Source organism: Sceloporus undulatus, chromosome 2 (assembly GCF_019175285.1).
Source record: "Sceloporus undulatus isolate JIND9_A2432 ecotype Alabama chromosome 2, SceUnd_v1.1, whole genome shotgun sequence".
Taxonomy (NCBI): domain Eukaryota; kingdom Metazoa; phylum Chordata; class Lepidosauria; order Squamata; family Phrynosomatidae; genus Sceloporus; species Sceloporus undulatus.
In genome coordinates, this window is record NC_056523.1 from 32,830,362 (window position 1) to 32,853,757 (window position 23,396).

The 23,396-nt window shown below is 41.3% G+C and overlaps 1 protein-coding gene across 4 annotated transcripts; it reads left to right on the forward strand.

Annotated features, from left to right (window-relative positions):
- Positions 1 to 330: 330 nt before the first annotated feature.
- On the forward strand, positions 331 to 23,195 carry KBTBD8 (kelch repeat and BTB domain containing 8). 4 transcript variants are annotated; one of them, XM_042451242.1, is made up of 4 exons: positions 331 to 502; positions 5,398 to 5,608; positions 11,990 to 13,104; positions 17,661 to 23,195. In XM_042451242.1, the coding sequence occupies exons 1-4, from the start codon at positions 484 to 486 to the stop codon at positions 18,122 to 18,124; spliced, it is 1,809 nt and encodes a 602-aa protein (XP_042307176.1). In that variant the 5' UTR covers positions 331 to 483; the 3' UTR covers positions 18,125 to 23,195. The 4 variants fall into 4 exon arrangements, with proteins under 4 accessions (XP_042307176.1, XP_042307179.1, XP_042307177.1 ...); XM_042451245.1 differs by lacking the exon at positions 331 to 502 and adding an exon at positions 668 to 774; XM_042451243.1 differs by lacking the exon at positions 331 to 502 and adding an exon at positions 2,867 to 3,004.
- Positions 23,196 to 23,396: the final 201 nt, after the last annotated feature.

The window sequence follows — 23,396 nt, forward strand, 5'->3', positions numbered from 1 at the left end:
TATACACACACACACACATAGGTTTAGGTTGAATCATATATACTGTATATATATATATATATATACACATATATATACACACACACAGCATATATATATATAGCCCAACGCTCAAAGGTTGGCTCTAAATGACTCGTCCTTTTTAAAGAGAGAGACCTTTTTCCCCTTCCCTCAGAAGCCACAGAACTACTACTCCCAGCATGCACTTCGCAGGGAAAGCGTCAGCGAGAGGACGAGAAAACAAACCAAAGACAAACTACCACTCCCAGAAAGCCCCGCGGCCGCTCCGACCAATCACAGCCGGGGGAGCGTGGAGGGGGCGGAGCCGAGTGGAGGCCCCGCTGAAGGCGGCGGTGGCGGTGGCGTTGTCCGTGTTCGGCGAAGGGAAAGAGGGGCGAGGGCCGAAACTGTGGCTGTGGCGGCGGAGGCACCCTGTCTGCTTCTCCCTGGGGCTGCCCGCCTTCCCTTCGCCCGCCCCGCAGCATGGCTGCCATGCTGGGAGGTGGGCGCAGACGGGAGGCCCAGGCCTAAAGGAGGCGGTTGGAGGGAGGGGCGGGGCTGCTGCGGGGGGGGGGGCGCGCGAGGGCGAGGCGCGCGCACGTTCCGAGGAGGGAGGGGGGAGGAGGAGGAGGAGGGAGCCCTTTAGGCCTGAAGGGAAGGAAGAAGGAGGCTCCCTTTGGCTGAGAGAGAGCAGAGGGAGCGGCGGGTGGCGGTGGCCTCGTTTCTCCAACTGTTCCTTACTTAAGACTCTGGGGACTCTCTCCTTCTTCTTAGGTTTATTTTTTGTGTTGTTTCAAGGATTTATATCCTGCCTTTCTCCCACAAAGGGGTTTTAAAAAATGCTGTTTTCCATATAGATAGATGTAGATATAGATATGGATACATATATTGCATTTAGGTTGCATCATGTTTTATATATAAAAATACATAGAGAGGATTTATATCCTGCCTTTCTCCCACAATGTGGGGTTTTTTTTTTTAAAAAAAGTGATCGTCTATAAAACATGATTCAACCCTAAACCTATTATATGTATCTATATCTATCTATCTATCTATCTATCTATAGGGGAAATAACATTTTTTAAAAAATCACATTGTGGGAGAAAGGCTGGATATAAATCCTATACATACATACATACATATGTTTATGTATATATCATATCTCTCTCTCTCTCTCTCACACACACACACACACACACACATAAACATGACGCAACCTGAAGCCAAATAGGTTGCATTGTCCTTTAAAACTATCAAATAGTTCTTTAAAACTATTTGAAACTACTTTCAAAAAGTTACCTTTGCTTATATATATGTGTGTGTGTGTGTGTGTGTGTGTGTGTGTTGACAGGCTGTATTGGGGTTATAGTGTGCATTATTTTTTATTAAAACCATTACTTTTTGAGACCAGGGACGTAATTTTCGATTCTTTTTCCAAATTATTGCTTTTAGAGATTATGGAAACTTCTTTTTAAAAGCGACCTCCGCTGAGTGTGTGTGTTGGCAGGCTGTGTTGTGTTTGTGGACTGTCTCAGTTGGTTGTGTGGAGGGGGAACACGTTGGCATTTTAGCATTGCTTTTTAAAGAATCGTTACTTTTTTAGGTTACAGAAACTTTGTTGAAAGTTGTCTCCCCCACAGACAGTGTCTGGAGGCTGTCATACTTTGCCCACATCCTGAGAAGGCACCAGTCGCTAGAAAAGACAATACAGTAATGCTAAGAAAGGTAGTAGAAGGATAATGTAACTTAGCATGCCAGATGGATAGACTCAAGCAGCAGAAAACTAGTAAATTGCCCTGGGATAAAGGCTATTTATCCCAGTGTCAGGCTGGATCCTATGGATCCATGTTGGGCAGGTAGGATTGGACCTACCTGCGGTTTTGGCCTGCATCGTCTGAACTAGAGGCACAAGGGAACACAGGTCTTTTGGTCCATCCCTCAGAGTAGTTTGGGCAGGGCAGGAAAATAAGGAGGAGCCTAGAATGGGCATGTATGTCATACTTTGTGTTCAGCCTCCAAAAGAGCTGCGCCCGGGGGGGAAAGGAGTTTGCTGTAGGAAGCAGTATAGCTCAGATGCCTAAAATTGTGCGTCTTCGGTTAAATAACTTTTTAACGTGTCTGGAGTTTTAGGGTGCGAGGAAAGCCCAGGCGAGGAGACTAGTGACAGTTCTTTGTTGTTGTTTGCCTTCAGGTCAGTTCTGACTGCTTTATCACATTAGGGGGCAAACAGGATTTAAACAAGACTTAAACAGGAAATGCCTAATGTTTATCACACAACATTTCCTGTTTAACTTTCGTTTAAATCTCGTGATAAAGCAGTGATTTATAGCAGCTGTAAGGTGACCCTGTCATGCTGTTTCCTTGGCAAGATTTGGTCAGAAGGGGTTGCCTTTGTCTTCATCTCAGGCTGAGAAAGTGTGACTTCTCCAAGGCCACCCAGGATTCAGCACCTGGCCTTCCAGGGAGGGACCTAGTCCATTACACCAGACGGACCGGGTGTCTGGCAGCTGCTTTGGTTTGTTGTCTCCCATTGCCAGTCTGCATGCCCTGTATCCAGGGATGGTGGGCCTTGTAGTCCAAACCTTTGTGTGGCTATGAGATTGGTGCACTGTGTGTATTCAGCAATTTTATACTTCACCAATGGAAACTAGATGTGCCACCTAATAATAAATAAATAAATAAACCTGATGAATGAAGGCATTGGCTTGTTTCTGTAATAGACCAGAACAGCCATCCAGTGTTGCTTACTGAGCTTCAAAAAAATGTGTGTTGATAGGATATTCCATCAGTTTAACTGACATTTTTGTTGAGAGTTCAGAAATGTTGATCTTGGAAAATGTTACCCCCCATCAAGCGTATGCTCTGGATTGTAATATTTAAGAGTTGCAATCCAAAGAAATATTCCCCCCCCCCCCAATATCTACTTGCTTGCCGTATCAACTCCAGTCTTCTGTGAGCTTGGATGGAAGGCAGACAACAGGGCTTTGGCCTCAAGCTGCATGCTGTAAGCACTTGGATCACTTCCTGAGCGGAAGTATTGGGACTGGAGAAAAAAACTTTCCTTTCTCTTTAGAGCAGCGCTTCCTAAACTTTGGTCCTCCAGGTGTTTTGGACTTCAGCTCCCAGAAGCCCAAGCCATATTAGCCAGCAGTCAGGAATTCTGGGAGCTGAAGTCCAAAACATCTGGAGGACCAAAGTTTGGCAAACGCTGTTTTAGAGGATGTTTGGGCCTTGATAATTAGGATATTTTGTGGCTTGCAAAAACTCTAAACTCCTGATGTTTGTGATAGCATTGTTCTTGTTGTCTGCCTTCAAGTCAGTTCTGACTTACAGCAGCTATAAGGTGACCCTATCATGGGGTTTTCTTGGCAAGATTTGTTCTGAGGGGGTTTGCCATTGCCTTTCCCTGAGGCTGAGAGCATGCGGCTTGCCCAGAGTCACCCAGTGGGTTACATGACCAAGCTGGGAATTGAACCTTGGTCCCCAGAGTCATAGTCTAGTACTCAAAGCACTACGTCACGCTGGCTGTCGTAATAAGGCTGTCATTCATAACATACAGTTGTAATCAGTGGGCACAAATGTGGTACAGGCCCCCAGCACATTAGGAAAATAATATTCTTGTCCCATGCCAGAGAGCCTGAGAAACATATGGATGTTTACTTGACATTATGTTTAATGGGATTAGTTTCATGTAGGATTTTTTTTTTATCAGATTGCAGCTTTAAAGATTGAAACATTTGAGTGGATGACGCCTAGATCAGGATTGTAAGAATTCCCAGACCTTACAGGCAAGCAGGAACCTTCCCATTTAGAGTCCAAGTTGTGTTGTGAACGCTGTTTTTCCAGCTTGTTCACTAACAAAACCTGGTTTATAGTATTTTTAGATGCCTCATCTTTCCACTCCTGGAATTGCTTGCTTGGTTGGTTGGTTGGTTTAACAAAACAGGTTTTATACTTGAAGTGTTCCTTGGTTGTCACTTTACCAGGAACGTCTTGTGAGCTATTTAGGCTTTGTTTTCTTTCTCAGTCTATGTTAATAGTCGAGGCATCTTTTTAAAGATAATTGGATTGAATGTAATTATATCAGAATGTTCAAATCCTGACACAAATAATGAAATCTGTAGTACATAATATACCCCATATGTTTTTGTAATTAGCACATTCCTGTGTACAGTATCTATGAAGATAATGGCAAAATACTAAGTAGGCCTTGTAAAGCTTTGCAAACCTTGTTTCCTAGCTTTGAGATATGGAAGTTGAGCAGTGAAGCTCCTTTCTCAATACAGAATTGCTCTTCACAGTAGGCAAGCCAGTATGGTTTAAACAATAAATATAAATATAACATGTTGCTACATTTTGTGGCTAGGATACTTCAGAATTTGAGCCCAGACAGACAGGCTAAATGAAGCGGCTTCCAGCTGCTTTGGAGGCATGCTGTTTAAACGATGCATGCCTCCAAAGTGTCTGGAAGCCGTGGCAAAACCACACCAGATCAAAAAGATGCCAGGACAAATGCAACAAGTCCTGGTACCATTTGATAATATCTGGCTTGTTACATTTGCAAACCTCCTAGTATTAATGAAATATGGTTTGTTAATCACCCACAAACCAAGGTCTGGGCCATGGCCTGGCATGGCTATTAATGGCCTGCAACAATAAATGGTGGCTTATTATGTTCAAACCCATAATCAGGATTTGATCTTAGCTCATTTCCCCATCTCCCATTATTGAGACAGGAGCTGAAAATGATAGTTAGACAAGCAAATGAGACCTAGGATAGATGAGCCATTGTTGAGTTGACAGTTATGCAGTTTGTAGTTTAAGTAGCAAACTAGTTAACATAAGCAGTGACTTAGTGTGATAGTAAACATACTTAGTCTGGTTGCAAGTTGTGGAAAAAACAAAACTAGCAAACAAAACATAGAAAGTGTAAGAGGTTAAATCCAATGTTAATCCCAACTAAGGTTGACCCATTGAAATGAACACGCTTTGTTTGTCACCACTTAAATAAGTACCACTGATTTCATTAGATTTAGTTTATGATTTTTAATTTTTGTTTTCATGACCAATAATTAATGGATGCAGCTGTTCTTGTTCATTGTGTAATGTAATATTTCATATTGGTGTTGTAGTCCCTAAGATATGTAGACAGTTGCCATGAGTTGTTTGATGGAAAAAGATATGAGGTGACTACTTATTCCGGCTAGTATGTCATGTAGTCTGTGGGAAGACATCTTAATACCTGTTAGCATGCCTTAAGATCTCTCCTGCAATTAAGAACTGGTCCCAGTGGTTGCAGCCTATGGAATATGACTTACTTTTTGATCCACGACAATTGTCAGCTATAACTTTCCTTTTAGCTGTATGTTAAGTCCATTTATTTCAATATTTCACCAGAACAGAGCAAGTTTTCACAAACGTTGAACGGAACTCCTTCCTCAAGCACAGCCAGTGGTGGGATGAATCCCTCCCATGCTTGCAGCATTCTCCAGCAGCTCAAAACTATGTACGATGAAGGACAGCTAATAGACATTGTTGTGCAAGTGGATCATGGGAAAACCTTTTCCTGTCATCGGAACGTTCTTGCTGCAATCAGTCCTTATTTCAGGTATACTGCTATCTGTTACTAGACTACTGTTTTTATAATATGCATTTTTATAATACCTGGTAATCCAGGTTCCATATGTTAGCTACAAATTTTGAAGTAAACAGGATAATAATTCAACTGGGTGTTTGAAGTTGGATCACCATAGTGATGGGTTACAAGTTTTAATATGTTAGTTTCATTGATAATAGAGTTCTTGGGTTGTGTCATTGTTGCTGTTTAGGATTTGTATTAACGCTTCCTTGTCCCATGGAGAGTCTGTTATGTTGCATTTCAGTTTATTGCTTTATGGTAAGAGATGGAGAAGAGTACTTTTTCTCACAACAACAACAACAACAGACTTTTTCTGCTAGCAGAGAAGGAGCCACCCTGGATGGGTTAACTCTAACTGATATGGGTCACATTGCTGGGCATACCCTCCTGTCAAAAGATCTTGGCCTTTGCATTTGCACTCTTCTCTCCCTGATGCCTATTGACCCTATGGACCCTACCTGATATATGCCGCTCATTCCTCCAAGGAGGAAAGCGCCCAAAAAGTCGGTGCCTCAGGCACATTCTTGTGAAGATGATATTACCTCCTCTCCTGATATGTGAGGTAGCTTTTCTGCATCTGGGCATTCTGACATGGTGGAGAACTAGATGACAGTGTGAAGGAAAGACACTTTGATAAAACAAATGATTTTGTTTCCTTTTTGTCTAACACCCTATCTACTTTGGATTTGTAGTCCACCAAAGACAAGGTGATTCAATCTTCCTCCTTAAAAGAAGGGTGCCTATTTTCTCAGCCCAAGGTGGATTGGAATATTGCACCCTTCCCTCTTGACTTGGAGAATCTAGCCAAGTTGGAGTGAAGTTTCACTCTGAAAGGCAGGAAGGTTAATCTGGCACAGTGGCTATCTCCCCAGGTCATGGATTTTACTACAGGTTACTGTGACTGATGCCCCCATTTCCTCATGGGGGGACTAATACCTAAACGAAGGCCCTATACAGACATGCCAAAATAAAGCTGCTTCAGGTCACTTTGGAGGTATGGTGTTTCAATGATGCATGCGTCCTAAGAGTCTGGAAGCTGCACCAAAGCTGCATTCAAGTCCTTAGGACTGGAGCGTGGCTTTGGAGCGGCTTCTGGACTCTTCGGATGCATGTATCATTTAAACAGCATACTTGCAAAGTGACTCGAAGCAGCTTTATTTTGGCCTGTCTGTATCAAGCCAAAGACTCACTCTGTGCTTAAGATGTCCCATGAATCTACCGTGGAGGCCTTATCTATTTGTGCCTCTTCTACAGTGTCTCTCGTTTCCAGAACAGCTATCCTCTGGATTCAGGATCTCTTTGCCAACCCTGAACTGGATGAGAAGTCATTGCACAGGGCTCTCTCCATGTTGTATAAATGTTTTGCCTTTGTAGCTGATGCCACAAAGGACTCTTATCTGATTTTCAGCTGGTAGTATTGTGCCTATACAGTAGCATACAGGTTCATCTGGCTTAAGCATTGGCATGCAGATCAGCATTCCAGAGTAACTCTGGCTACAGTTCCCTTGATGGCTTTGTCCTGTTTGGGGAGAACGCCTTAAAGGACATCCTTGTGGAATCAAAGAATAACGCCTTCCTTTCAGAAAAATGAAGGTAAGTATCCAGCCAAAGCTTCAAATCAGTCCTTTCAAATTTTCTGTAGTTTTGGACAAGGTAGAAATTAATATCTAACCAGTGTTGAACAAATAAAACTTTCCCTTTCATGACTAGGGAAATCACCGAAGGCAACACCAAGCAGGGTGTCAGTCTAATGGGGACCCAAAGCCCAACATGTGATTGCAACACCAGGCAACACGTTTGGTTGTCAGGGTTCCTTCCATCCTGGCAAATTTCCATGACAGCTTGATGGGTACTGAGGAGTATAGAACAAAAATATATCATGGAATTTATGATGACGCACAAAACCTGCTTTCTCCACTCTGGCCTTAAAATTGCTGGGCAAAAACTCCCTTGTTCAACAGACATATCTCACCTATCCTTGGAGGCCATAAAGCTAGTTTTTGAAGAGGAAAAATTTACAGAAACATATTCATATTTCTTTATGGTATTGAAATGGGATGTGGGGATTCACCCTATTTTGGATCTGAAATTCATGGACAATTTTGTCAGACATAGGAGGTTCTGGATGGGGAGCCTCCAGTCCTTCCAAGAACAACTGTTTCTTTCTCCTTTCAGTAGATTCAATAGAAGCTTGCGTACACATTCTTGTGCATCCTTCTTTATGCAAATTCCTTTGTTTTTCTTTCTTCAGTATCCATTGCCAGCTCAGAGCCTTGCCTTTTGGGTTAGCCTTGCTCCTCAGGGGTTTATAAAGCTGCTGATCAGTCTCATGGTTCACCTGAGACAGCAGGGCATCCATATCTTCCCTTATTTGGAGTATCTTCTTCTCAGGTCTCCAAACCTTCCAGGCATTTGAAGATCTTGAAAGACCACTTTCCAGTGCCTGCATATTGCAGGTTCATGATCAATCACAAGAGAAGTCACCTATGCCCATCCAAATCCACCAGGTGCATTCATAGACACACAAGCAAGGTTGATTGCTCCATCTCCAGTCTGAAATCTCTCCATTTTTTCAGAGTCATTTGGTGAACCTGATGGCCCCTGCACATCTGCTGGGCCTCATGGTATCATGAGCAAGGTTCTACTGCAGGCCTCTTCAGTGGCTGTTGCGACCATTCCAGGTCCATATAGTTGCTCACCGTCACATCAAAATTACAGTCAATATCAAGGTAGAAGAAGCTCAGGACATTCTTCTCTCACCTTGGCCTCCAGGTTGCATGTATGCATTCTTCCTCTTATCTCAAGAGTTCTGAGCAAGATCAGAATAGAGCAAGCGCTTGTGGTGCTACTGAGTGACACAGGCATGGTTCTCACAGCTTCTGGTTCTAGCCATGCAGGGACCATGATTCCTCTCCCATCTATTGTCACAAGGCCCAATCCTGCACCCAGATCCAGAGTAGCCCCACCTTCTGAAAAGGTGTCTTACAATAAACTAGATTGTTCAGACAAAGTCTTTATACCCTCCTTTCCTCCCATAATCCCACCATTAGGATTTACGAGCTTACATGGAGAGCTTTCCACAGGTGGGTTAGAATAAAATCTCTAAATCTGTCCTCTGGAGGTGAAAAAGGTTTTGGAGTTTTTGCAGTCGGGGTTAGACATGGGCCTTAACGCCCTACATAAGCAGATTTCACCTTTGGCTTCTTATCTTACTTCAGGTCCACAAGGGTCTGATACTTTCTCACCAACACATAAAAGCGCTTCCTGAGATGAGCTTCCTGCATTATTTTCCTACATGGAGTCTTCATAAGGTCTTCAAAGCCCTTACGAAAGCCCGATTTAATCCATTGCATTTGGTGTCCCTTTGCTTCCCCTCTCCCTCTGAAGGTTCTTTTTCTTGCAGTCATCACATTAGCCAGAATGATATCCAACTGTCTGCTCTTTCTCTGGCCTCCTCTTGCTTTATGTTTGATGAGGATTCTGTCTCTGTAGTTGAATCTAAATTTGCTGCATAAAGGGAACTCTTCTTTTCACCATTCCCAGCCTCTGGAGCATCCTCCCTTTCTTCTGTGTCCTATTCTAGCCTTGGATAAGGAGTGGCACAAACTGGATGCCTGGAGAGTCTTAAAGATTTACATCTGGCCTAAGATTATTAGCGCCACGCGACGTGCGGATGCTAAGCACCCGCTATGTCAAGATGGCAGCGCCCGTGTAGAACAGGCGGTGCCATTTTGTACGTCCCCCGGACGTACTAGGGTTAGGGGCTGCGTAAAGCACGCCCTTTCCTAACCCTAGTACGTCCTGGGGACATACTTTACGCCCATGCGGAACGGGCCTTTGTCTCCTTTCTTCCAGCTTCCCTGGACAAAAAGGTCTCAACCTCTGTGAGCCCTAGATGGCTTAAGGCATAGATTTTCACTGTATATGAATTGCTCATACTTCCTAAGCTACAGAGAGTTACATCACACTCAACCTAATATCCTGCCACTTCAGTGGCATATTTTGCCATGGAAGAGATTTGCAGAGAAGCTACCTGGACAACCCCCTTCCATTTTCACCAAACACTATAAGTTGGATAGGTTTGCATCTCTTAGAGCCTTTTTTGGCAGGAAGGTCCTCTAGCAAGTAGTTCCCATCTAACTTTATGTTAGATTTTGCTCCCTTGCCACCTTTTCTCTCCCAGCACAGTAAATGCTTGGATAGGTCCCATTTCTGGATGGATCCTTCTCCGTTGGCATAGGATGGTACATTGGGAACTTACTATGAAGGTCTGTTCTTGCCAAGGAGACATGCAGCCCCACCCTGTCAGTGGCAAGGGATTTCTTCTATACTTTTCGTTCTGTCTCTGGCTTTTGCATAGGACTGAGTAGAGGAACTAGCAAAAGTTTCAGTTAAGACTATGTTATTCTTTGCCTTGCCTGGGCAGCAGATGAAGTTAACCAGTTCCTAGATGTCTCCTTCTCCTTGGTAAGAATAAATCTTTACAGTAAGTTCACAATGTACCATTTCCTAATCCTTTGAGTTTCTATGGAATATGTGGATGGTTAAAAGTCTGTTTTAGCTTCATCTTTACCTCTTGGATTAATTTGTGTTGGCTAATGTGCTAACACAGGATGACTTGGGACAGTCTCTACATACCTGATTGACAGTTGCTAGCTCCTCTTGCAAGACTGGTGTACATACTCTTGTATAAGTCTGGAAATTTTAGTTTAAAAATTGACCCCCCCCCCCCAAAAATGGATTCATTTATCCATAGGTCATTGTAAATAAACTTATCAAAAAAGAAACATCCCCTTCTCGTAGCATGGCAAAATATAATATAATAATATTTATTTATACCCCGCTCTTTAGCCAAAGCTATCAGAGCGACTTACAGTTTGTTAATTAGACATTTCCCTACCCTGAGGCTTACAATCTAAAAAAGACAAGACAATGGCAGTAAGGAAGGGGAAAAGTCCAGCAGATCTGCTCTCCCTCGGAGGCCTGTTGGAGCTGGCTTGCCTTCCTTTCCCTCAAGATGGTGGATAGAGGGAGGGCTCTTCTTCTTTCAGGCAGGCCTGTTGGAGCTGGCTTGCCTTCCTTTCCCTCAAGATGGTGGATAGAGGGAGGGCTCTTCTTTCAGGCAGTCAAAAGGCAAGAGAATCCCTGGCACACCTAATAGAAGCGCTGACCCCCTGCACTCTCTCTGGCTCAGTGGTGCTTCAGACCTTTTTAAATGCCTGGCTGAAAAAATGGCAGTGATGGCAGCTTTTTGGCTCCTCCCCTTAAAGGAATGTCGAGAGGAATTATGCTTTGATGTATTTGAATAAGACATTTGTATATGTTTGTCAGCTTTTCTGGGTTAGAACTGGGCAAAGTTATTACTTTAAATTAAAGTCTGTAATCATTGCTAATGTAGTCACTATTTTCTTTGCTTTACGTTTTCATCCTTTTAGACATGTATGTTTTCTTAGCCCCGTTTATGTCTGGTCATCTCCCCCATACATTGCAAAGCCATCATTTACTGTAGTTCCCTCCTCATCTATCCAGGGTGGCACTAACAGTTATGTCTGCTGGAAATTTGTATGTTCTCTGGCATCGTTTTCCTTTGCTTTTCCCCTAAAATTTTACTCTCTTACCATGAGTCATATCAAAATCTTTAATTTTGGTCCCAAAACCTGCCTATATTTCCAATGGGAGGAAAATTGCGAAAAGGTTGCTTTCAAACACTGTGAGTTACTCCATATTGCATCAGAGCTCATCCAGCTTGTCATAATGTAAACACCTGTACTGGTTGTGCTGCAGCCTAATTTTGTGCTCTTCACTATTTTGTGTATTACTCCTTGAGATAAACCTAGGCTTGTTAGTACAGATATTCCTACTATACTGTTCGTGTGTGTGTTTCTGTTTTCAATTCTTGGCTTGATGAACTTGCATAGTTATCTAATGTTGGGTTGTTACAGTATACAAATACAATAGAACACTGAACTTATTGCTGCTGGAGCACCAAACTGTTTAGCATGCAGTATCGTTAACAGCTATGTAGGCCGCACTTAATAAGTAAGCAATTGATCTTCAGAGATTGCAAAACCTATCTTATTTACTACATGCTACAGTTCCTGCCCTGAGTAGTAGCATGTATATGTGCAAAGTAGTTGGGACAGTGAGCTGCTAGTGGTGATGGTAAAGCACAGTGGAGGATGAGCTAACAAAATTTCAGTTGCCTTGATTCATTGTCTGAATTTCATTGATTCTGGTAACAATAACAAGGATTTTAAAATGGTTTGCTTCAGCACAAGCTACTAATAAAAAGTTTAGGTTTACTGTTGACATAATAACAGAACTTCATAACTGCATATTTTCTTTTTGCAGATCAATGTTCACTAGTGGCCTTACTGAGAGTACCCAGAAAGAGGTTCGGATTGTTGGTGTTGAAGCAGAGTCCATGCATTTGGTATTGAACTATGCATATACCTCCAGAGTAACACTGACAGAGGCCAATGTCCAAGCTTTGTTCACTGCAGCTAGTATCTTCCAGATCCCTTCTATCCAGGACCAGTGTGCTAAATACATGATCAGTCATTTGGACCCGCAGAACTCAATTGGTGTATTTATCTTTGCTGATCACTATGGGCATCAGGAATTGAAAGTCAGATCACAAGACTACATTCGTAAAAAGTTTCTGTGTGTCACCAAAGAGCAAGAGTTTCTCCAACTGAGGAAAGATCAACTCATAAGCATACTGGACAGCAATGACTTAAATGTTGATAAGGAAGAGCATGTCTATGAAAGCATTATAAGATGGTTTGAACATGAGCCCAACAAGAGAGAAGCCCACTTGCCAGAAATTTTTGCCAAATGCATCCGCATGCCCCTGTTAGATGAAGCATTCATAGAGCAAATTCCTCCAATGTTTGCACAGGCTATAGCCCAAAATGACATACAGAAAGGACAAAGTAGTGCCAATGGCTATACCCAACGTCTTGGAATGACTGCTTCAGAAATGATCATCTGCTTTGATGCTGCCCATAAACACTCAGGAAAGAAGCAAACAGTGCCTTGTTTAGATTCTGTAACAGGGAGAGTCTTCAAACTATGCAAGCCACCCAATGATTTGCGAGAAGTGGGGATTCTTGTTTCACCTGATAATGACATTTACATTGCTGGAGGGTACAGACCAAGCAGTAGTGAGGTCTCCATAGACCACAGAGCAGAAAGTGACTTCTGGATGTATGATCATTCAGGCAATAGATGGATACCTAAAGCTCCACTACTTCGTGCCAGGATAGGCTGCAAACTTGTTCATTGCTGTGGTAAACTGTATGCAATAGGTGGTCGGGTTTATGAAGGAGATGGACGCAACTCACTGAAATCCGTGGAGTGTTATGATAGCCGAGAGAACTGCTGGACAGCTGTCTGTCCAATGCCTGTAGCAATGGAGTTTCATAATGCTGTGGAATACAAAGATAATATCTATGTTTTACAGGGTAAGATATTTGTGTGTGTATAGGAGTATTTGGTGAAGTGACTAATTCTAGTTGTCTGAGTCACTACTCAAGAGTTCTCGATTGATGGCAGGGTCTGCTCATATGTACTATAAGCAAAGCAAAGTTCCTGTATATACTCATGTATAAGTATAGAATTTTTTGGCAAAACATTGAACCAGAAAACCTGGGCCAACTTATCTATGGGTTAAGGTAAATATACTGATCCTTCCACATTTGCAGCTTTGACTTTTATGGCTTTGATTATTCACTGATTTTATAAATATGTTCTCTCAAGGAATATCTAGGTCCTCCAGTGCAACTCTGGTCAACTGTAGCCAAAAGACAAACTGAAGGGCCTAGAGATTCCTAGAGAGAACAATCCACTAGGCTTTTATGGCCCCTCCAGTGCAATTCTGTGGTCAATGTCTGGCAGATGTTGACCACAGAGTTGCACTGGAGGACCTAGAGATTCCTAGAGAAGTGTTTTCTCAGGTAAAAAAATAGTGTTCTTTGTTGTTTGTGTTTTTTCCACATTCACAGTAATCCTGCGAATGTGGAGGGGAAAAGGTGAGAGCTTGGTCCATCTTGGGAGAACCCAAAAGAAGCAATGACCCACTCTACTCTCTCAGTCAATGCACAGCTGGCGATCTTTTTGAAAGCCTGTGTGGGAAAATGGTGACAGTGGCAGTTCTTTGGCGCTTCTCTCAAAGAAGCACAGGAGGAATCAGGATTTGAAGAAGACATTTGTATATGTTTGTCAGGATTAAAATTAGGCAAAGTTATCACATTAAATTAGGGAGTCCTGGTGGTGCAGTGCTTAAATGCCAGTACAGTGCTCCCGCATCATACGTGGATGCATTATTTGCTGCTTTCAGCATATGCTACAAGCAGTGCCAGAAAAAGCGGTGCCACACAACAGGAGAAACAATGGCGTATGTGCCCGTGGTGCACACGCCACCACCGCCCCACGCCATCGTGAGCATGAGCCCCATTACTTGTAATGGGAATCAAGCATACATGCTACTTCTTTTACGCGGAGGGATCTGGAATGGATCCCCCGCATAAAAGACAGGCGCACTGTACTGCAGCCACTCACTCACAAAGTTGTAAGTTGGATACCAGCCAAGGACTTCAAAGTTGAATCAGCCTGGCATCCTTTCAAGGTCGCTAAAATGAGTATCCACCTTATTGGGCACAGTTAGCTTACACATTGTAAACTGCTTAGAGACTTCTTAATTCAGTATGAAGTGGTATAGAAATGTAGATGCTATTGCTATTAAAATTAAAGGCTATAATCACTTCTAACATAGGGGCTGAACAAACTGGCATAAAGAGCCAGCTTCAGGGTGGCGTGGGGGTGTGGTGACCACATACTGCCTGGCCCAACTCCACCCCAAACTGGCATCATGCTGCCCACTCGTCCAGATGCCGGGCAGCATCGGAATGCTCCTACGGCTCAGCAGTTACATGCTGCATGCGCGGAGAAGAGCTGTGATGGTGGCAAAAGGGGTGCCTTTTTTCTCGTGCAAAAAGCCTCTTCTTTGGTGTCAGGAAAAGGCTGGATTGGGACTGCGGCGTGTGGTTGCTGCGACCTCGATCTGGCACACAAAGGGGCAGCATGACGCCACCCCTTTAGGAATTTTGTAAGTTATTTGGCATCCTTTTCTTTTGCTTTATCTCTTAGATCCTTTGTTACATGCCCCTAGGTTTTTGACTTATCCACGGGTCATATCAAAATCCATAATTTTGGCCCTAAAACTTGCTCTCGACTTATACATGAGGTTGACTTACAGTTGAATATATACAGTAAATCACTCCATGGTGTAAGTTGCATATTTTTAACCATGATAAAGGTTTGATGTTGTTAAGTGTTTCAGACTATAATTCATAATTCAAAAGAGGGGAAGATGGTGTATCTGTAGATGATACGAAGATCTTCCGTGAAAATTTCTTGTGGGATCATAGTAGAATTTACTGGGGCTGCTGTTTATATCAAGAAGTGTATAAAATGTTAGGAAGCTTGTGAGCAGCAGTGTTAACTGGGCCATAGTTCACTGGAAGAGCCAATGGCTTGCATTGCATGCATGAGTTCCCTGGCATTATCAGTGAAAAGGGCCTTGAGTAGTAGGCTTGGCAAAGATCTGTCTTTGGCTGAGGGGTTTGAAAGCTTCTGCCATTCACAGAACACAGCATTGCATACATGGACCAGTGGGTTGACTCTTGATGAGGAAGCTTTGCATATTTACATTACCCTTTGTGCAAATGAAGCATTTTGTGCAATGCTTAGACCTTTAAACCACCACTCTCTACCAGTTTCTTCGTTGTTTGCATTATTTGGTCTTTTCTCCATGTCCTTACCTTATTTGTTCATCTCAGCGACAAACACGCTGTAAGCTTTATAGTCCTGGTGTGCAGTATTTTATTTTAAATAATACTAGGGGTAGTCTGAGCTGGTTTAGGATTGTGGCATTGGGACTTTTAAAACTTTTTCTCTCCACTGTTGTCTCTGTTAGAAGAGGTATGGAGTCTACTTGATACTCATAGTGTGAGGAAAAGTACCTGCAGGTACCAGTGGTGAACAGCAGGCACAGGGGGCACCTGATTTAGATTCATGGGGGTAGAAGAAATTATTAGTGCTTCTCCCTTCGTAGCAGGTTCCTAATCTTGCTTGCACCTTGCCACACCTATTCATTTTAAATCTTGCTCAGTAGCTGAGCTTGTGATGTCACATCCATTTTGGCTTTGGACACAATGCTTTGTGTAAAAAACAAAAACAAAACTACATTTGTTTGTTTGTTTGTTTGTTTTCTTTCCAACAAATTGCAAGGCTTCCAGTGAGAATGTACTAGCTTCACAGTCCAAACGTGTGAACCAAAAGCTCTCATGGCTCTCTGCAGATTTATAAAATGTTTAGTCATATGACAGAGACCTGCTGAGAAATGAAGGTTCTTGCTGGTCTGAGGACAATTTGTGGTTATCAGGAAAGTCGTGATTTATGAGCCTCAGTTAAATGTCTAGTGGACCAGGACACAGAGATTTTATTTCATGTGAGCTAATAAATACTGATAATATAAGTCCGTGTGGAACAGAATGAACAATGTGAAACGTTAATGTGAATGCATATAAGTGTGAACATACCTAGTGGCCTTATCTAGAATGAAGATGAACTGATGTGTGTAGAAGTGTTTCTTTAAAGACATAGATTCTATTCTGGGTGTTATGTGTCTGATGATCATAAATGTGTGAGGAATTCTGTTCTATGTGTAAGATGTAGTGATAAGGTACTTGAGATACCTAAATAAATTTTAGAACTTATGTATGTGATGAAGTGATGGCAGCGCACTCCCTCCCATGCTCAGGTGTATTCTGTATTGATGAAAACATGGAGCTCCTTCCAGTAAAGTACTGGATTAAAGAAGCTTTGGTAAGGTTGTCAGCAAACTTTGTATACTGTCCCTTGTAAATTGGAGAGAATGTGGTTATCGTGAAATGTTTCAACAAACAAGCAAAGCACTATATTCAATCTGTTTTAGGAACTTAAATCCATTCCTTCCAAAGAATCTCCATCTTTTATCACTGCATAATGATTCAAGGAAAGAAAAACATCCTGCTGTGGCTCTCTGCATTTCTGCTTTGTGGTTTTCATGTACTACTTAAGTCATTGAATTGTTTCATCCAAAACATAGGTATGCCTGTTGGCAGCCTAAATTTGCAGTAGGTTATGCTAGTGTGCTCCAGTAATTGCTTCCAAATTGATAAAAGTCATCATGGTTGGCGAAGGAGGTTCTTCCAAAAAGTAACACAAATTAATCTCCAGTTAGACATCATGTGTTAATGTGTAGTATTGTTGATCATATTTCATTCATTTATATGTAAATACATATTTTCTCCTGTCACCAAGACAAAACAATTGTCCTCTTTGAACACAAAAATATTACATGCGAAAGTAATCTGGCTTTCTTACTGGAGTGCTAACGTCTGATAAATTCCAGTATTTATAAATATAAATGCTCCTGATATGATTGAGTAGATACTAACAAAGTCATAACTTTCCAGGAGAAAGGCAGCATATAAATTAATTAAATAAAAATAAAATAACATAAACAGATGCTAGTCTTAAGTGTGAATTTTGAATTGGAACAAGTTTTTACTGTGGAATGGACTCACTAAAGTCCACTAGGCTTCTTGTTGTGTGCCTTCAAGTCATTTCTTGGGGTTTTCTTGGCAGAATCTGTTTAGAGGGGGTTTGCCCTTGCCTTTCTCTGAGGCTGAGAGAGTATGACTTACCCAAGGTCATCCAGTGGGTTTCCATGGCTGAAGGAGGATTCGAACCCAGGTCTCCCAGTATCCTAGTCCAGTGCTCAAACCACAACACCACGCAGGTTCTGCTCCACAGCAAAATATTTGATAATGCTCTTAAGCAACTATATTATTGCAATAATCTAAGACATCCATCATGCTGAATCTATTACAGGCAAACTCTTAATTTTTTTAAAAAAAAAATCTTCACTTTTTTTCCTTTTAACATTTTGGTTTGTCTTTCTTTCTGTTCTTAGGAGAATTTTTCCTCTGCTATGATCCTCAAAAAGATTACTGGGTTTTTTTAACTCCCATGACTGTGCCTAGGATCCAGGGTTTGGCAGCTGTCTACAATAACTCCATCTACTACATTGCTGGAACCTGTGGAAACCATCAGCGTATGTTTACCGTAGAGGCCTATGACATTGAATTGAACAAGTGGACTCGAAAGAAAGACTTTCCGTGCGATCAGTCCATTAATCCATATATTAAACTTGTTGTCCTCAAAAATAAGCTCCATTTGTTTGTTCGAGCCACTCAAGTCACTGTTGAAGAGCACGTCTTCAGAACCAGCAGAAAGAATTCTCTTTATCAGTATGATGAAGTTACTGACCAGTGGCATAAAGTGTACGAAACTCCAGATAAGCTCTGGGATCTTGGACGTCATTTTGAATGTGCTGTTGCTAAATTGTATCCACAGTGTCTTCAGAAAGTTATTTGACTCCAGTGGTTTTTTTTACCCCTCCTTTCATTGGTAAAAGGCCTTAGTGACTTTGGTATTGAATGCTAGCAGAAAAATCTGTTTTTAACAACAACAACAACAACACAACTCCAATTTTGTCAGTATTTATGTAAGCTAAAATGGATGGCTTTTTTTCCTTTTTTCTTTTTACATGGGGATGGGTGCTGTTTAAAGGTTGCAGTGGGGAGAAGAATTAGTAGCTTAGTTTCCTAATGGATGTTTTTCTGCGGAGTAAGGTGAGTTATGAAGTGCAATTATCAGCATTTTCTCTGCTAGAGTCATTTGATCATGTTCTAGAGTGACAGTTTGATTAAAAGCAAGAGTAGATGGATTGGAGGGTAACTATGCACTCCAGTACAGCAAATCTAACATGAATAGCTAGGGTGAAGAGAGCAAGTTTGAAGTGACTCCTTATTTAAAATACGGGTAAAATCTGAGGCAATATCACTTGTTTGCTGTGATTTAGTGACACTAAAAAGGCAAATACCCGGTCCTTATACCTCTTCTGTGTGTATAATGGTACTGAAATATTTCATGTTTATACACTGTGGTAGCTTCTGAAGATGTTGCAGCAGAACATAAGCTACCATTAAAAAAAGAGAAGGCCTACTTGAAGTGGCGGCATTGCTTCTCTTCTGTGAGCTTAATGTGTGTGATCTTCTCTTCATAATCTTCCAGTGGCGTTACAACAGTCATTTCCTATTGTAGAGCTTCATAAACAGTGAAATATGGTGGTCACTCCATTAAGGGCTTAAACCCAATGGTGCTAGTAGTACATTTTTAATACTTGTAAGTTGAAATGGGTCAAATGGAATTGCCAATGTAAGGCAGTCAGTTAGTATTAATGTCTAGTCTTAAGCATGTTTCTTGCTGCTTTGTGTGTAAACTCCTATTTTATTTGAATTTGTGGAGCTAGTTCTTAAGTAGAATAAGAATGGGCTAAGTAAACATAAAGACTGTTTTGGGGGGAATTGTTCCATCACTTAGAAGGTTAAGCACTCAATGCACTTTTTGTCTATTCTTCAGTAACTTTGACAATGCAGTTAAGACACTTCTAATCAGCCAAACCAGTTTGAGTTATCCAGCAATCTTGTGTCTGCTTATCTTGGAGTAAGCCCTATTGGGCATAATAGAACATACTTTTAAGTAAACATGCATAGGGTTGCACTGTGATACAGGTGGTTATTGGGAGCATACTACTGGACCATTTTGCAGCAACATGGCTTGCAGACTTATCACCTTGTCTTCCTTTCTGTTACTGTTTTGCCATGTGATTGATTTGCACCTGGTGAATTCTGATATAACAGTGAATCTAATGTAAAAACAGTTCTGGCTGTTTCCAGTACCTTTGGAGTTTCCCGATTGTTGCCTAGCCTTCAGTTGTTTCTGGAGTTATGTGAATGTTTGCACTACTGAGCTTCTTTGTGATCCAAGCATAGCCACTTCTGCAAGTCAGTAGCTTGTGACATTACATCTAAGATATATTTGAAGTAACTGAGTAAGACTTTGTATTTTACAGAGCTCTAATTAGTCTTACTGTGATGGTTTTAAAAGTCTAATGGTATCTCTTAACCTGTGATATTTTTCTTTGTCATGGATAAGAAGCTGAGGAGCACAATTGCTCAAGAGCAAAATTTCATCTTGGTTCAGTTTAAGTTTTGCTTTAAAAGATGACTTGTGTCCAAGAATGCTAGTTACTTTTGACTTACTAGTTAAGTCTGTCAAACTGTGGTTTAAGAAATTAAATGTAAAGCAGTGTTGTTTCAGTAAATATGGTCTGTTTGTCCCCAGTAATATTTTGTGTTCATATGATCCCATTTGGCTTTTTACATTTTAAATCTTGCACAATATATTGAACACAACTGTGAAACAAAAAGGATCATAAAACCTCATTCCATCACATACCTCATCTTCCAGAGATTCAGCAAGCAGCTTTTTCTTTGGGCTTCTTCAAACACCATGCTGGAGGTACGTAGTCTGGACATTGAGATAAAATATCTGTAAGTATCTGAAATGATGTGGTTAAATTATTTTTGTTGCCACTTGACCACTCTTGGTATCAGGCTAATGAAGAATATGTGGTTAGTTGCAGTTTACTTAATGCTTATGTCCTCTTATTTAATCTGAAACAATACAGTCTCTCACTCAGCTCTTATCTCAGTAGCACTTGGATTCTCAGTTTGGGAGTATCAAAGATGCAAAACTCCGTAGTCAACCATTTCCAGCATCTGATTCTGCACCTGACCCTCTGTGCAACTAATTGGAAATGTGAATACCGTTCAAATGGTTTGGGGTTCAGTTCAGTACTTCAGGGTGTGTGGCATGTCCCTGTAAGCAGAAACAGTGGGAAAAGAATGGAGAGCAGTGGATTCTCCAGATTTTGTAGAATTAACTCCAGGGCTAAAATTATCAGGTGTACTAAGATCCTGGGTTGTGTGGTCTGTGACAGCTAGTCTGCTATCTTAGCTGTGAGTCCTTGTGTTTTCTCTGAATAAAAGACTAAGGTTTTGATGTCTCAAGTACAGTTGTGGATTTTAAAATAAGGTGTTCCCCCTCCCCGAGTTGGCTTGTCACATGTATGATTGTCCAGTTTTCTTCTTGTTTAGTTGGCTATATTTATGCTGTTGTAAGCCTTGTAGCTTCAAACCTTTTGAAGCGTCCTCCTTTAAATGTTGCATTAGGGTTATTTTTTTGCAAAAAGGAAAAAAAAGTGTTTATACCTTTCAAAAATATTCAGTTGATAAATCTTTTACAAGAGTGACTGCTGCTTCTTGACAATCTTTCTGTATTTATTTAGTGGAGAGTTCAATCTGACTTGAAGTTTAAGAAATTAGCTTAATTTAGTAAATGACGCTGTCATGTGATGTATAGAAATGTAGTATGCTGTGGTTCAGTCTACAGTAGTTTTGTTCTTTTCATTTTTTAAAATCTGCACTAAATACAAAGAACTTTGTCTAACCATTCACACTCTGGGGATGGGGGAGGGTTTGATTGTAGCGTCCTGGAAGGCTAACTCTTGAAATATTTGCCATGAGGGTGGAATATATTGAGTCGTATGCATGAGTAATTTAAGCAGTAATATTAACTTTAGTTGTTTACATGCTTTTAAATTATCCAGTGAGAGTTTACCAGCGCAAAGTTGCTTCTGAAAAATCTGATTTTAAAACAACCCTGCACAACTTATCAGCAGACGACAATTTCACTGAAGTTACCATCATTGTGCTGATCTGTGTGTAGTTTCCTTTTCTCTTTCTGCCCATCTTTTTGCTGCTCATATTAGCTTCTTGAGGCTTCACTCTTCTTTTAATGTTTTTTAAAAAAGGCTTGGAGAAAGCCTGTTTTCCCTCTTGAGCTTGTTGACTTGAAGGCAGAGTCCACCAGGCACTGCTGATGCACATTATCTACAGCTTTGCATGTGACCCATGATATTGAAGCAGGGATCTGCAGCACCACTGGAGTCCAGTGGGCTACAGTCATAGCTGGCAGTGCTCTACACTTGTGGTGCATGTGGCTTGTGTAATATCAACACTCCTTGTGTTTCAAAATCTGGGCAAGAATGGCGTCAGATGTTCAGTGCTCAGGTATGTCCGTAAGAAGTACTGTAGTCCTCCGAGGGCAAACGTGGATTTTTAAACATTTTGCCATAATTGCACAATTTTGCATTTTTACTTAATGTCATGTTAATTTTCTTAAAATAAACTTGATAAAATTTAGTTGGATCCAGTGGTTTTATTTCCTTTGCTTGCTCAGGTTGGGAAGGCTGTGCTTTGTATCAATAACTAACATTTGGGACTTTCTGCCTTCCAAAGCCTGGTTCATACAAGGTTATAGTCACATCTTTCCCCTGCTTTCCACTTGGAACTCTTCTTCAAGAGCATCTCTGAAATCTTCCCCACAAGAGGACGCTGCCACCCTTTAGCTCAAATATAGAACTTTTGCAGTCCGTTGCTAGAGGAAACCTTCTGACAAAATATCTGAAAAACTGGCAAATATTGAATAGTTTATTGTGGGAGAAGAAAAATCTTAGTTTTGTTAATGGTGTGAAATACAATCAAGTTAAAATGGAAGGGCTTGCAATTCCTAGTTTATAGAAATGTTATTTTCATTTCATTGGTGCAACTCACTAAGTTTATTAAATCTAGTGAAATAGTATGGGTTCATATAGAAAAGGACATTTTAGGTATAGCTGATGCCTTTATCTTTAACGATTTTCAAGAAAAAAATTGAAGCAGATTGAGAATCCCTTTCTGTTTCAGATGTTCAGGATAGGTTTTACTCATATTAAAATGTGCCCTCATCTGAATACACCCTGATTTTCATCAAGGTGGTAAATTTAACCAGTTTGTCATTTGGGAAGAGAAAAGAGTTGTAGATTTAGAGCTCTGTTTATAAATCGTAAACCAACATCAGAAGAACAACTAGCAAAGAAAGAAGGAGAGAGAGAAGAGAAGAATACTGTATATCCCTAGTTGACTGAACAAATTTCATGTCCTTGTGTTTGCCTCTTGGTTATACAAGGAAACATGCTGGTCCACTCTGCTCCCCTACAACCTTTGAGATATAGTGCCTTGATACTACTACTAGAACTAAGGGGCTTGCCTCAGATTTATAAAACAATTATTGAGGCTATACATGTGTCCAGTAAAGGATCTAAAGGTGCATGGGAAGCTGGGCTTGGAGTACAGATTGCCAAAAAATAAATGGGATACAATTTGGAGATCTTCAAGGAGAGTACTAGTAAGGTGATATATTATTGGTATCTGTGCCCCTTATGACTACACAAGATCAGTAAGAGCTTATTAGATGCTGGAGAGGCTGTAATAATGTTGGTCCATTGGAACATATATGGGTTGGCTGCCTTAAAATAATTTCATTCTGGTAGGAAGTTTTTGATTGGATTAACAAAATAATTAATCAAAATGTATGTGTGTCTTCAAGCTGCCCATTCCCTTATGGTAAGACCATGAATAGGTAAAGAACAGAAGAAGAAGAAGGCCCTTGCTGCATCCACCATCCAGAGGGAGAGAAGGGCAGGCCAGCTCCATCGGGCCTAATCAGAGTAAGAAGAAGAGCCCTTCTTCCAGTCCATCTGCTGTGGTCCAGGCCTCCAAGGGAGAGAAAGATATGCTGGACTTTTCCCCCTTCCCCACTGCCATTCCCTTCTCCTTTTGTGTCTCGTCTCTTTAGATTGTAAGCCTGAGGGCAGGGAAATGTCTAATTAACAATTTGTAAGCCGCTCTGATAGCCTTTT